This window comes from Lonchura striata, unplaced genomic scaffold, assembly GCF_046129695.1.
Source record: "Lonchura striata isolate bLonStr1 unplaced genomic scaffold, bLonStr1.mat Scaffold_91, whole genome shotgun sequence".
NCBI classification, from domain to species: domain Eukaryota; kingdom Metazoa; phylum Chordata; class Aves; order Passeriformes; family Estrildidae; genus Lonchura; species Lonchura striata.
Window position 1 is genome coordinate 1,043,429 of NW_027461190.1, and position 15,493 is coordinate 1,058,921.

At 53.4% G+C, this 15,493-nt stretch overlaps 1 protein-coding gene across 1 annotated transcript; it reads left to right on the top strand.

Moving 5' to 3' along the window:
* The first annotated feature begins 603 nt into the window (after positions 1-603).
* On the top strand, positions 604-15,154 carry LOC144248805 (uncharacterized). Its single transcript, XM_077790793.1, is given in 6 exon segments — positions 604-674; positions 8,918-10,110; positions 11,423-11,438; positions 14,158-14,209; positions 14,212-14,294; positions 14,942-15,154. Coding segments are annotated over 5 exon segments (1,530 nt in total). The 5' UTR covers positions 604-674; positions 8,918-8,944.
* Positions 15,155-15,493: the final 339 nt, after the last annotated feature.

Here is a 15,493-nt window from a genome sequence, read left to right on the forward strand (position 1 = left end):
ATGGCCCCATTCCCTGTCTCCTGCCCTGCCGGGGGAGGAGGTGCAGCTGGGAGCAGGGAGGCGTGGGGAAAGCTGCATTTAAGGCTCTGCACTGACTTCTCCTTCTCCTGCTCCGCGTCTTTGGAGTTTTCTGACAGAAATCTCTCCCCTGCCCCACCCACCCACAGGGCTTGGGGCAGGTTTCCCTTTTCGGGGGAAATCAAAGCGAAGCACTGATGCACTAACGAGGGGCAGGAGAAGTGAGGCTCCTGGGCTTCCCGCAGAGGCGGAGGCACGGGAGGCGCAGGGCCGGGAAAGCCGTGGCGGGAGGCGCGGAGAAGTTTGTTTGTGTGGGCAGCTCAATCCCGGCTCGGGCCGGGCCCGTGCCGGGGCTGTTCCTCATCTCCGGCTTTCCCCTCACGCAGCCCGGGGGCGCCGAGAGCGCGGGGCGAGGCGGGGCCGTGCGCAGAGCCCGCCCCGAGCTCGCTGCCATTGGCCGCCGGTGCCGTCAGTCGCGGTCGCGGCGCGCTGATTGGTGGGAGCGGGGCGCGGCGCGGCCCCGGCGGCGGGCTGAGGGCGGCCGTGGCCGCGCAGCGCCGCCATTGGCCGAGCGGCTGCGCGGGCCCGGCAGCGGCGGCAGCGGCCGGAGCGCGGTGAGGCGGCGGCGGCGGAGCTCGGAGGCGGCCCCGGCGCAGGTGGGAGCCGCGCTGGGCTCTGCGGGGGCTCGGGGCCGGCTGCGGGCGGAGGGGGCGGCAGGGGGCTCCGGCGGCTCGCCGGTGCCGTGTCCGGCCCGTGCCGGCCCCGGGCTGAGGGCGCTGCGGGAGCGGCTGCCCGCGGTCTCCTTCCCGCCGGGGCCGGGCAGGAGCCGCTGCCGGAGCAGCGCTGGCTCGGCCCGGCTGCTGTGGGTAGGACAGAGGGGCTGCCCCGCGGCCGGGAGCGGGCGGGGAAATTCCCGTCGCCGGAGGTTCGTGTGCCCGGCGGAGAGCGAGGAGTCCTGTCAAAGTGACTTTATTGCCGAGCAGGGGCAGAGGCCGTGGGGCATTTGCCGTGCGCTCTCTGCCGTGGCTGTAGCCCGCAGCCTCCTTTTTATCCTCATTTTCCCGGCCGCATCTCCCTCTGCCTCTGCCCACCGGCTGAGTTCCTTGGAAGGTTCCGACTTCCCGATGCGCCTGCTGCCTGTCCTCGTTAATGTGCACCCTCCTTTTGTATAACAGCCGATATTCATGGCTCTGTTAAGTCTTTGTGCTTCTCCTCGAAGTTCGGGAATGTAGCGGGAGTTTGAGCAGCTGTCTCGGTCAATTTGTAACATTTATTGGAACTGATGGTTTCTCCCCTTATCTATAAGTGCCTGGCCCTATCTCCAGGCAGATTCACTCCTTGACTCTGTTTTGTCCTTCCCGGGTCCTCTTTGGTTTTGGGATTATTCTCGGTGCCCTCATTCCCTGTCCTTTTGTAGCCGTTTGTGGATCAGGAGGCCTGGCTGCCACCTGCATGCCCTGGCTCAGCTGCTGGATGAGCTGCACTGCCAAGGTGTGGAGCATGGTAAAAAGATGAGAGTTGCTGCAGCACAGAAGAGGAGAAGCAGCATTCGTTTAACCCCTGGTGTTCTGGGGAGCCACAAAAGCCTGTCCCATTCCCATCCTTTCAGTGTTTTTTAAGAATACATAAAGTGCTCTCCTATTTCTTTTTTTATGTTTTTCAGCACTTTTCCTTTGTCATCTCTTTGCCAACAGCAGTTTGAGAAATTTAGTTTGCCACGAACTCTTGCTTTTTTCTGCACACAGATAATCCGATCCCATCCCCTGGTGAAATGATGTGTTCCTCATTTCAGTGGCTTCGTCGGCAGGAAGGTCAGGAGCTGGAGCTGTCTGGTTGGTTTTAATTCCGAGGACAGCTTGAAATCTAATAATGCCATTGAAATGATAAATGGGTTCCCTGTCTCCTGATATGAATTGGTTCTAGTTCCCAGGGGCTGGTCCATGGTGTTGTAGGATTTGTGCTGGTGGCCCTTCAATTCTTTTGTCCGTTTTTGGGTGTTCCCTCCATCTGGGGCTGCGTCATTTGACTCCTTTTTTCTAATTACATCATCAAATACTTGAATTCCAGCTAATTTCCCTGAACTTGCTATAGCAACAACCCCAGTGCTCTGATACAAACTGTACAGCACAGGCAGTGACAGCAGGTGTTGGAGTGGGCAGAGGGATGATCTCCCCCTTATTTTAGTGAAGTTTTTACAACATTCTCCATTTGCTGTTTCCCTTTGCAGCTTCAGCCATTTCTGTTGCAGAGTCAGAGATCCTCAGCATGGGCTCTGCCTTCAGCTCTGCAGATTCCACCTGTGCAAGCAGGCAGAGCTTGGGGTGAGGGGCAGAGGGAATCAGCCAATTCCTGCCCCAGGCAAGAAGAGCCAGGTACATTGTCCCAAATTTGCCCCAGCAGTGTTAATTTGCATTTCTGAAGCTCCTTCTGGGTGCCTGGAATGCAGCTTCTCTTCCAGAGGAGCTTCAGCAGCCTCACATGTGCCTCCCCCACAACCTGCTGCTTTATTTATTTTTTCCTTCAAGTAATCCATTTAATATTAGTGACTTAAAGGGTCACCTTTAAATCTCTTCTAGTTTTGCAAAGTGCAGCCTAAAGGTGAATGTTGACCAACCCACACCAAAATTTTGGTATCTCTTACAGAAACATACACAAAAAAATTCCAAGGCAATTCAGTTCTTTTCTACTTCTCCTTGGAGTAATAATTAATTCTCACATCCCTGACCCAAACATAACTGGCAATATAGAAGTGGGATTATTACAAAAAAATACTCTAATTCTCTAAACTTTGCATTGGAACTGCAGGAAAAAGAAAAACTCCACCAATATGTTTAGTGTTAGAGTCAAGGCATTCCTTGATTCTGGCCAGGATGTGCAACAAAAATCATTCCATCCCCACACAGCCCGAGTGTGCAAAGAAAATTGTTCCATGACACGTGGGTTTTTGTCGATTTTTCACAAACTTGATAGAGTCTAAATGCATTGGTTTAATGTTCTGTAGTTTGAAGTTGTGCAGTTTTTAGTATTTGGTTTCCTATTGGACCCGGATTTCTTTGCTTGTGCTGTTAATGAGGTGGGAAGTGCTGGATTTCCTTCTGAGCCTTTTGCAGACCAGGTGTCTGCAGCCCTGCCGGGGGCAGTGTCTGGGGTAGGTGTTGGTTGCTGTTTGCTGCTGGGGTTGATGTTTTGCTGCTGGTCGTTGTCTTTGTGGGTCTCTTTTGGGCCATTCCCAGTGTGTTGAGATGTGAAACTCATCTCCACTGAGTGGTGTAACATCCCTTAACAAAACCTTTAACATTTCTTTCCCCAAGGCCAAGGCAAAGCAAGCCTGAGTAGAGAAATCAAAGGTTAACAATGTTCAAGTCTATGACCTGGTCTATTTTCCGTGGATGCACTGGCAGGCAGGGCAGTGTGTGAGTGTGAGTGAGAGCCAGAGTGGAATTGTCCCGGTGTCTCCCCAGCATCTGTGGCAGTGCAGGCCCAGCGAGCACTGAAGCTGCAGCAGTGGCAGCAAGGGCTGGCCCCGGTGGCTGGAGCTGCCCAAGGAGGGTGGCCAGGCCGAGGATTTCAGCAGAGGAGGTGTGGGCAGGCCCAGGGCCTTGCCCCGCTGTGGAGCCCTGGCTGCTGCTGCGCTGCCTTCAGTGCAGGCTCAGGGGGGCCTCCCATCCTCCTGCTGCAGGCGGGAAGTGCAAATCTCCGGGGCTGCAGAGACCTGGAGCCCAGGCTGAGGGGTCCCCCCGTGTTCAGCTGTGCTGGCGGCTGTTTCTGGCCTCGGGGCCCCTTGGCATGGGCCACGCCACTTGGCCACCAGTGGTGCTGCTTTGCACTCCTTAGGCAGAGCCCATGTCCTGCTTGGATGTTGGCAGCAGCAAAGTGCCAAGGCAGGCTCTGTGCCAGCCCAGCTTCCTGGGGGAGAGATTGCACCAGAGACAGGATTCTGGCCACAGACTGCTTTAAATGTGCATCCCTTATCTCCACCCTGCACTAGGTGGAGAATTACCAGAGTAAGGAATTCCCGAGATCAAATGCAAGGGAAATAATTTAGTATCTGCCCTGGGTCTGGCTCTTCTTCTTGCCCAAGCCAATGGCAAAAGCCGTACCCATGGCATCCTGGTTTCTATCCCCAGCTTCCAAAGGTGTTTCTTTCTTTCCCCATTCATTCTTTGTACCCAGCCTGAGCTCTGGGGGTGCCAGGGGTTCTGGAGGTCCCACTGTATTCCTAAAGCTTCCATAAGCCCCTGGAGAATCTTTCCTGGAGAATGAGTTCTGCTTGTCTGAGTCTGTTTCTTCCACAATCCCTTTTATATTAATTACTTCTTTTACAGTTACCTTAATAAGTGTTCCAGTGGTTGCTGAGCAATCAGAATTGTTTTTGCCCCCCTGTTAGGTGAGATGGTGTCACCAGAAGATATTGAAGCCTTCCTGCTCAGGACATTTCAGTGCCAGGCTCTTACAAGCACACACAGCTGTGCCGGTTGAGCTGACCATGGGGGTAACCTGCGCTTTGTCTGATTCCCTTTCCTCAATAACAGCGTGTCTTGGAACTCTTTTCCCTTCTGCTGCCCTTGAAGAGCCATCCACAAAGACATTTTCTGCCTCAGGCCAGGCAATGTCTCCTGAATCTCCCCCAGGCTGGGTCTGGAGCTGTGTCACTTGAATGCAGTGCTGGGTTTCTTCCCAACCCCTCTGTGGGCTGTTCAAACAGGAGGCTGGGTTAAACCCTTCCCCTGTCCTCAGTTCTGAATCCTCCTGTGCCACTGAACAAGTTTCACACTGTAATAACCGAGCACTGCTCATCCATTGCGAGACTCTTTTGGTTATCAAAGCTTGAACTTGATGGCAGACTGGAACAGTTGGAGATCCTGTTGTCATCAGGTTTTGGGCCTTGGTTCCCATTGAAGCTGTGGCTGCACAATTCTGCAGGCAATGAGGCCACTCTGGCCACTGGGTGAAACATTTTGGCCCAAGGATTCCTTTGGCATGGCCCTGTTGAACATTCACCTACAATTCCAATTTCTTTTCTGAGTCTGGAAGAGCCAGAGCTGAGGCATCAATATTTTTGGTTGTTCATTTTCTCAAGTTTTGCTCACTTTCTCCTGTCCATACCACAGCATGAAAGCTGTCTGGGTTAAAAAGTCCTACAATGTTCTGGCTGGAACATAGAATCCTCAATCCAGGTTGTGTATTTGTGTTTTAATTCTCAGAATTGTTGCAGCTCGTCTTGGTCTTTTCCTTATTTTAGTTTACTTCTTTACATCTGAAATTGCCTAGACTCTCTCTGGATCAATCCTTCAGTCAAATTATGTCCCATATATTTAACCTTTCTCTTCACCATTTGTAATTTTTTTTCAAATACTCAAAATACAACTTTTAGCCAGAAAATTCAGCCATTTCAGAGGGGCTTTGTCTAGCACTTGTTCTTGTCCTCCTCATTGGAGCCATCTGATTCCTTGAGTGCAGGATAGGAGTGCTGTAGGGAGACATCCCTGGCTCTCAAAGCCCTGCCTTTAACAGGGGCTCCATACCAGGCTGTGAGCCCTTCCTTCCCTCCCCTGGAACAGGGTGTTGCTTTTAGACACCACTTGTCCTGGTTGCTTCCAAGTAATTTGGAGAGGCTCCACATCAAATTTTCCATCTTTCCATGGGGCTGCCCACACCTCTGGGTTCCCTTCAGCACAGGCCTTCCCAGACATTTGACACAAAGGTACAGCAGTAATAGCCTCTGTATCACCTTTTACAATATTACAATGCCACCATCAAATTCCTTCCTAGTTAATAACAATCAGAGTAGGAAGAAAAAGAAATTAGTTTATTTCAAACCTATTCTCTTCAGCTCCTAATAGTGATTGAACAAATGACACCAGCTCAACTTTCCCATTTATTCCCTTAATAATTAAACATACCTTTACAATTTTCCCCCCTTAGGTGTAAGATTCAGAGTGGATGGAGAGGCCCCTGTGTCCATCAGGAGAGGCCTCCTCTGGATGCAGACCCAGCCTGAATGTTCTGCAGGGCTCCAGTGTGGTGGGTCCCCGGTGGGATGGGAGCTCAGAGAGCCCTGACAATCCATGTCCATGCAGGGGTGGACTTGCTCCTGCTGAGGGTGCTGCTGTCTGTGCTTGCAGTGTCCTTGTGGGCTGCAGCTGGAGCCCTGACTCCTTCCCAGGGGCTTGTAGGAACTCTGCCATGGCCTTTGCCTTCAGCTTGGCCTTTTGCTCATCCCTTCTTGCCTTCAGCTGCTGTGCCTTTGTGCCCAAGTGCTGCAGGGCTTCTTCTGCCACTCCTGCAGCCCCGGTCACTGCCTGTGGGTGCTCATCCTCTGAGAGCTGCTGAGCTTTCTGCAAAACCTTTCCTTTCTGCAGGGACCCAAAGCAAATCCTGAACAGCAAATCCTGATCCTTCATGTGCACTCTGCATTTCCCAGCTGTTCCTTTGTGTTCCCCGTTGTGCTCAGGGTCCCTGCCCAGCCCGTGTGGCAGAGCCGGTGCCTGTCCTGCCGCAGTGTCCAAAGGCGGCCCCCCCGGCGGGCAGGGCCGGCAGCTCCCCGGGGCCGGGCAGCGGCCGGGGCGTCCCGCAGCCTCCTGGGGGCCGGGGGCCACTGCCGGCCCTGCCCGGGGCTGGTGGGGTCAGGCAGCGCCCGGCGCTGAGCCCCGGCTGCCCCACAGCCCCGGCCCGGCCCCGCAGCTCCCCACAGGCCCCAGCCCGTGCTCCCGGTGCCGCACCTCTGCGCCCGGTGCTGCCGCTGCCACCGCAGAGAAACCCCTGCCATCCTGACCTCCTGCTTTTCCTGTCTGGGAAACTGGGAATTCAAAATATTAGCTGGCAAATTGTGAGGTTAAGACTCTGTGGAAAAACATCCCAATCCAGAGTATTTTTCTCTTCCTCCTTTTTTCCCTCATCCTTTTTCTTACCACACAGATTCCTCCTGCTGCTTCTTGCCTGAACCATATTGCTGCACACTCCCCTTCACCTGATTCCTTCCCAGGACACGAACACCATCCATCCCCTGTTGTCTAAATGCCTTCTCCACTTTCCTTGTTGCCACCCTGGGTGTCCATGTCCTTAATTACCTCTGGGGGAATGTGCAAACTACCTCAACATTCTCCCAAGGGACCCTTCAGAGACATTTTGGGATCATCATCCCTTTGGCCAGGCCCCCTCCCTGTCTTTCCCTTTTCTCCCCTCCATGGGTGCCCTGCCATGTTCACTCCCCAAAGATCCCAGGGCACTCACTGATGAGATTTTCAGTGCTCTCTCCCTGCTGACTCTTCACAGACCCCCTGATGTGTCACTCGTCTGTCTCCTGGTCACTCCCGGGTCCCCAATCAATCCCCGGTGCCGCCGCCAGCCAAGGGAGCCGATCACCCAAAGTGGGTGAGGCACCTTCAGCTGCACTCCCTGCCCGCCGCCCCGGAGGGTGGAAGGAATTCGGGATGAGCCTCAGGGTGTGCGGAAAAATTGACATCACCAGAGAATTCTGTCCACAGAGCAGACAGAGGAGTCCTGTAAATGGAATTTCATTCCTAAAAATGGGAGAGGCCATGGGACATTCCCCGTGGGATATCTCCAATTGTTGGAGGACACAGTCTCTTTTTCATCTGAACTTTCTTGGCCACATCTCCCTCTGCTTTCCCCACTGGCTGAAGTACTTGAGAGCTGCAGACTTCCCAGTCCACCTACTACATACCCACCTTGATATGTTCCCTGCTGTTATATAGCAAACGATATTCATGGCTCTGTTAAGTCTTTGTTGTTCTTCTGGAAGTTCATGAATAGGGAAGGACCTTGGCTGAACAGCAGTTTGTGTCATCAATTGATAACATTTTCTGAAACTGATGGTGTCTCCTGTCATTTCCGTTTTTACAGCTCCCTGGCCCTATGTCCGAGCAGATTCAGAGCATCTATTTGTAAAGACACTTTCCTGTTGTTCCTTCCATGGGGTCCCCCGTTTGTGGGACATCCCCCCTGGAGCAGGGTGTCCCCTCTGTGCTGCAGCCCCAGGGCTCGGGCAGAGCTCAGCCAATCAGAGCCCGCGGCGCTGATGACTCACCAGTTGCCAGGCAGACTCGCAGCTCCCCGCGTTCCCCACCTGGACCCACCTGCGCCCCCCCTCGGCCCCATGGCCCCGCGAGGGGAATTTGGGGAGGTGGGAGTGGGGCAGCGCCAAGGCCGGGCCCCCCCGCGCTGTCCTGGCGGGAGCGGCTGCAGTGGGGACCGAGTGCGGGCGGGAGCGGCCGAGAGCCCAGCGCTGCCCCAGCCCGACCTGCCCCAGCTCCATCCCTGCCCCTGCGCTGGGATGCTGTGGGTCTGGGGGGAAGAGGGAGCCGGCAGTGGGTGCTGGGCCTGGGGGCAGGAGGAGAAGGGAAGGAGAAGCAGGGTGGAGGAACAGAATGGTCAAAGGATGCAGGTGGCAGGAAAGGGTGGGATTGTGCAGGAGAAGGAGGAATAGGAAGAGGAAGAGGAGTGTGAGGAAGAATAGGGACACAGGAGGAGGAGGAGGAGCAGAAACAAGGATCACCACGAGGTTCCATCCCTCCGTGTATCTATAGCCTCCCCTCAGCCCCAGGAGCATTTCCACCCCACATGCAGCACGTGACTGTTGAGGGGTTCCACGATTTTCACAGGAGTGAATCATGGCATTTCTCAGCTTTATTGGGTTAAATGTTGGTGCTTTATTTTTTTTAGGGGCTGAATCTTTATGTTTTGGAGGAATTTTTTACTGAATCTTAATGTTTGGGGAGGTTTTGATCTGTGTCTTAAAGTTTTGAGGATTTTTATGCTGAACCTTGGTGTTTTGGAGGTTCTTATAGACACACAATGCCCAATGACTTGGTGAGATGAAGTGGGGACAGGAGGAACTCCCAGTCCAAGATGCTCTGTTCTTTTTTTTTTCCCCCAGACCAGGATTTTTCATTCCCGGGGAGGAATGAAAATGGAGGAAATGGAGGAGGAGGAAAAGCCCTGGAGATCCCGCACAAGGAGTGGCAGCAAACCCAGCCCAGGGAGCTGCGGGGAGGAAAGAGCCCCCCTGAGCCAGGAAGGCGGGCAGAGATCCAGCCAGAGCTCAGAGCTGGTGGAGAAACCTCGTGGCAGGGAGAAGCCCCACAAGTGCTTGGAATGTGGGAAGGGTTTCAGCTGGAGCTGCACCCTGATCGAGCACCAGGTGATCCACACTGGGGAACGGCCCTACGAGTGTGAGGAATGTGGGAAGCGTTTCTGCTGGAGCTCCAACCTGAGACTTCACCAGAGGATCCACACCGGGGAGAGGCCCTTTGAGTGTGGGGAGTGTGGGAGGAGCTTCAGCCAGAACTCCATTCTGATCTAACATCAGAGGATCCACACTGGGGAAAAGCCCTTTGAGTGTGGGGAATGTGGGAAGAGCTTCAGCCAGAGGAGCAGCCTGATGCAGCACTCGGTAATCCACACTGGGGAAAAGCCCTTTGAGTGTGGGAAATGTGGGATGAGCTTCAGCCAGAAGGGCTACCTGATGCAACACCAGAGGATCCACACTGGGGAAAAACCCTATGAGTGTGGGGAATGTGGGAAGAGCTTCAGGCAGAGCTCTGGCCTGAGGAGACATGAAAGGATCCACACTGGAGAAAAGCCCTACGAGTGTGGGGTGTGTGGGATGAGCTTCAGCCTCAACTCCCAGCTTACGGAACACAAAAAGATCCATACTGGGGAAAAGCCCTACAAGTGTGGGGAATGTGGGAAGAGTTTCAGAGAAAGCTCAGCCCTGATTCGGCACCAGGTGATCCACACTGGGGAACGGCCCTACACCTGCTTGGAATGTGGGAAGAGCTATGGGTGGCACTCAGACCTGAGAAAGCACCAGCGCATCCACAGCGGGGAGAAGCCCTACGAGTGTCCCCAGTGTGGGAAGAGGTTTCAGATCAGCTCCAGTCTCCTCGTACATCAGCGGAGTCACACCGAGGAGAGGCCCTACCGCTGCCCCGACTGCGGGAAGGGCTTCAAGCACAACTCCAATCTCACCGTGCACCGGCGCATCCACACCGGGGAGAGGCCCTACGAGTGTGGGAAGTGTGGGAAGAGCTTCTCACAGAGATCAGTTTTGATCAAACACCAACGGAGGCGCCACTAAGGGGGGAAGCCCTGTGAGTTCCCCAAAGGTGGGAAGAGCTTCTTATGCTCCTCCCAGCTCCATTCCCTATGGGAGGATCCACGTTGGATGATCCTCAGTGACCTTCATTGGGCAGTCTTGGTGATCTATGGGCCTGGTCATCTGTGTTGGGAAGACACTTGGCTGGGAGGCTCCACATCTTCCTCATTCCCTGCGGGCACCTAGATAAACCCAGTGGCAGGAACATCCACTGGGGCACAGACCAACAATGAGAATTCCTTGGGGAGAGCAGATTTAATGACTTCCAACTCCATAAAATCTTTTGCATTCAATCCTATATTCTGGTGGCATCAAGGAATACTGAATGGTCTTGGAGGTATGTCCTAGGTTGACTATATGATGCTTGTATCTCCAGTTGTCTGTTCTGTTTATAGTGAATTATAATTTTTGCACCTTTAAGACTTGTTCCGAGAACAAAGGAGGGAGAGAAGGGCAGAGTTTGTTTTCAGAAACTGCACTCACTCCTCCACATTCTTGCTCCTGGGCCGGGTTGTCTGCAGATGGACAGACAGAGGTACAGAGCTCTCCTTTGCTGTTAATTAGTTTTAGCTAGCTGTGGCAGAGAAGTTCCCTGGACTGTGGCTGCTTTTCCCTTTTCTTTGGACCTGTTTAAACCTGCTCTGGCCTGAACACCCAGAAGAGCACCGGCAGCTCACACCTGTGGCCCAGCGGGCCGGGCCTGGACTGTGGCATTTCCAGCACTGGAGGGACTGATAAGAGACTGAGTGAGCTGAGCTACAACCCACGGAGGGACTTCCTGAGTTTGTCTCTCTTTTAGAGCAGCAAGAGGTTTTATTGTTTAATATTGTTTAGGTTTTATTCTTTAAAAAACAGTTTTTTCCACTGTTCTCCAAGGAGATACTTTTCCCAAACTGGCTGGGGGAGGAGCCAATTGAATCTGCTTTCCAGAGGAATCCCTTTGGAGGTTCTCTCCCAAATTTGCTCTGAACCAGGACAAGGTCTTTTCCAACTTCAGGGATTCCACGATTTTGATTTCCTATTGCCCAAGGGTGTCTTCTGCAGCCAGATGGTGGAAAAACTGGGGAAAAGACCAAGATTTTGGAGACAATGGGGTAGAAACTCCACCAAAAAGGTTCTTCCCTCCACCCAAGCACGTGGATCCTCAGCTGGCATGGACATGGAAGTCTTTTTCTTTTGGCCTTGATTTTGTTTTCATTTCTCTTTATCCCTTTAAAATATCCAATATTGAAGTAAAAATAGACATTGAACTAAGTTAGTGGATATGGCCATGGTAGGACACAGACATGGTGGGACACGTGTAAGAATGTGCCCTCTGTTGACAGAGTAGACAAGTTACCTTTTGTTCCCTTAAAAAGGACAAAAGGCCAGGTGTTTCTCTCCTCAATTTGGTTGAAAGACACCTCATAGGACCTCTGGGACTTCACCTCAAACTTAAGGGTAGCTAATTGGACAGGAGCCAAAAAGTCCCACCTAAGCAATTCCCTAGAAAAGAAGAGAACAAAAGAAGTTAATTGCTTTAGTGAAGTGTTTTAGCAAGAGCAAGAGCCTCTGCCCTGACTTGGCTTTTCTCTGTAAAAAGCTTTTTTATTTTTGCCTTTTATTAAAACTTTTTATTCCCAACACTGTCACATGAGCCATCCTGCTTGTTTTATGCCACCTGAGGTAGCTGAGCTATCAAGGGTATAATGCTTATCTCTGAGAGCTTATAAGACCAGGCTCAAAAAGAGAAAAAGCATTAGACATGGAGAGTGACATGGGCACGCATGGACATGGAGGGGGACAGGGCCATCCCTAGGGACATGGGGAGACACAGGCATGGATGGAGACATGGGGGACAGTGACAGGGATGGAAACATGGTGGGGAGACAGCCATGGTTGAGGACATGGTGGGACATGGCCAGTGACAAGTGGGGACATGGCCGTGGCCGGTGCCATGGGAGGAACTTGCAGGGGATGAGGGGGATGCTGGGTTTGAGGGAGTTGAGGGTTCCTGAGCAGGACTTGGACCTTGCTGAGGCCTTTGGGGAGCCCAGGCCGAGCAGCTCCGGCTGCGCTGGGAGAACCTGGTGGAGGTTCTGGGGCAGCTGCTCAAGGACCCCTGACCTGGAGCCCCAGCTGGGCACTGGGCTCCTGGAAGGGGATGAAGGTCCTTGTCCCTGGGAGGGAAATCCCAGCACCCCCAGGGTGTCGGGAACAGCTGAGGGGCCACAACAGGGAGGAGAAAGCCCGACAGAGCTGTTCTCCTCCTAAGCTACATCCTAAAAGTCCCAAAACTCAGGGATTCCTCCCAGGAAAAAGCTGCCAGGAGCTGCCTGAATTGAGGGAAAGGGGGGATGTGATCCCCAAACTGAACAGGAGGGGCCTGGATCCCCAAATCCAAGCCCAGGGGTGAGAGATAGAGCTGGAGGCACAATGGGGAAGGGGTGGGAGAGCAGGGGAAAAGAGGATTCCGACCAGGAGAGGAATGGGACCCTCAGATTGAGTTGGGAGGGGTCTTTGGGTTGGGGGAACAATGGGAGTGGGGAGGGAAGGGTGGGGATGGGATCAAAAATGGGTGGTTCCATGGGGATCCCTTAGCGTCCCCATCGCTTGATCCCTGGAGTGATTTCCGTGAGGCTCTGGGAGGGGGGAATGGATCTGCACTGGGTGGGTCCCCAAGCCCCCTGCCCATACCTGGGGGGCTCATGGGAGGTTCCCTCTACCCAAACGCTGGTGCTGCAGCCATGGGGGAGAGGTGGGTAGGAAAGGGGGATCTGGGGTGGTCAGGGAGGAGGAGCAGTAGGAAGAGGAGAGAGAGATGAGGAGGAGGTTAGGGAGAAGAAGGAACAGGAACAGGAGGAGGAAGAGGAGGAACCGCAGCAGATCCACACGGTTTGCCTGCCCTTCTGCTGAGTCTGCAGCTCCCCTGGTCATGGCAGCATTTACTCGCCCAGATCCTGCAGGTAAGTGGGGAGGGGGAGCTCACCCCAAATCCATTGGGGGATTTCTGGGAGTTTTTTTTGCAGGGAAAGGGATATTTGGATCTTGCATTGCCCCAAAGGTGAGATGCAGATGCCCCTTTGGAGACTTGTGAAGGGTTCCTTTAGCGATCTCTGTACCGGCTGGGGCAGTGGTAACAGTTTGGGGGGGACATTGGTTTTGGGGTTCCAATTGGCATCGGAGTGGGGAGAGCAGCAACGGCCAATCTTGGAGCTGGGGGATCCCAGCAGCCTGGAGGAGTGGGGGACTCTGGAGATGAGCAGAGTCTGGGCCCATCCAACTGTGAACAGGGTGGTGACTTCTCGAGCTGGACTTGGGCAGCAGGACCAAGGTGCTCACCCTTTGTTTTTCCCCCAAGCCAGGATTTGTCCATCCCAACCTTTGTGCAGGTGGAGCTGGTGGAGGCTGTGAGGAAAAGGAAGATAGCATGGAACACTGAGGCAGGTGAGGAGTAAGTCACTGCCCCTTTCCCCCTCTCCTCTGCTCCACCTATCAGCCCAACATTGCCCCTGGCTGCAGGACAGCGCTGCTGCCAACGCTGTCCTGCCAGGGATGAATTGGTGGGATCTCCTTCCCCTTCCCTCTGGCATGGAGGCAAATCCCATCCTCTCCTTGTCCACCCTCCTTTCTCTTCTCATTCTATCCTTCTTCCTTCCACATCCCTTCCTCTTCTTTTCTTTCCTTACCCCAGGCACTGAGCTGCAGACAGAGACCTGGGAGGACAAATCGCTGCTCAGAACCTCTGTTTTGAGGCTTTTTTGAGCAGCTCCACAGCATGGGAACCCAATGGGGAGGAAAAGCCCTGGAGATCCCACACAAGGAGGGGCTGCAAACCCAGCCCTGGGAGTTGTGAGGAGGTAAGAGCCCCTCTGTGCCTAGAAGGCAGCCAGAGATCCATTTGGCACTCAGAGATGGTAGAGATGACTCATGGCGGTCAGAAGCTCCACAAGTGCTTGGAATGTGGGAAGGACTTCAGCTGGAGCTCCGGAGATCAGACCTGATCTGGCACCAGGTGATCCAGATGGGGAATCAATCAGCCCTACAAGTGTGGGGAGTGTGGGAAGGGCTTTGGGTGGATCTCCAAGTTCATCAGCACCACAAGATTCACACCAGGGAGAGGCCCTGTGAGTGTCCCAAGTGTAGGAAGTGGTTTCTGAGAAGCTCCAATCTCATCGTAATGAGCCAAGGATCAGCTGGAAATGTATTTAGGATAATTGAAAACTGTGGATGAGTCAAGGGGACAGCTGGGAATATAACTGAGATAGTAGAAGATTTCGTATTTTAGTTAAGATTTTAAAATTAGTTAAGAAGCCAAGTTAGCTAGCAAAAATCACATGCCTTAGTTAAAGAGTAGCAAATATATTAGAAAAGTAAAGCTAGGAGTGACAGGGATAGATGTAGGAATTGTGAAGGAGCAGAGACCATAGAAATATCTTGCCTTAAGAATAATCAGCAGTTAGGAGAGGCTACCGTGACCAGCAGATCAAAAAGTCCTGCAAACTGGCCATGGGTGAAGAGTTTACCTTGAGGAAGACAGCTTTCTTCCTCCCTTACACCCACTCCCTTATTTCAAAATCCCAAAGACCCAGTTAAGGAAACACGATTGCACAGCCGTAATGGATATTCAGCTGATTATAATACGAAGCGGGCAGGTAATGATTATGTATTATGTGTCCTTAGAAACAGCTTGGATATGTAAAACCTTTCCTGTATAAATAGAAAGCAGGAGTCTGCAACTCCTTGCACATGTATTTGGAAATGATTCCATGTGTGTCCAGCACTGCAATAAAATACCCTTCTTTCCAGCTTTAATTAGTTGAGGAGCTGTCTGTCCATGCTTCAGTGCATCAGTGGATTCACACACAGGAGAGGCCCTTCTGCTGCGCTGAGTGCGGGAAGGGCTTCAAGCACAGCTCCAGCCTCGTCACCCACAGGCACATCCACACTGGGGAGAGGCCCGGTGAGTGTCCTGTGTGTGGGGAGAGATTCTCCAGAAGCTCTCGCTTGACCCAATACCGAAGGAGGCACCATTAAGGGAAGCCCTGCGAGCACCCCCAGTCCCAGTGTCACCCCCTTTCCTGCCCACAGAGCTCCTGAGCCAGCGGCGGCCGCAGCCGCTCCCCGTGGCCTTGCACAGGACCCCCTGTGATGGGGCAGGGAGGATTCGGGAGGGTTTGGGAGGATTTGGGAGGATTCGGGGAGGATTTGGGGAGGATTCGGGGAGGATTCGGGAGGATTTGGGGAGGATTCGGGGAGGATTTGGGAGGATTGGGGAGGATTTGGGAGGATTCGGGGAGGATTGGGGAGGATTCAGGAGGATTTGGGGAGGATTTGGGGAGGATTCGGGGAGGATTTGGGAGGATTCGGGAGGAT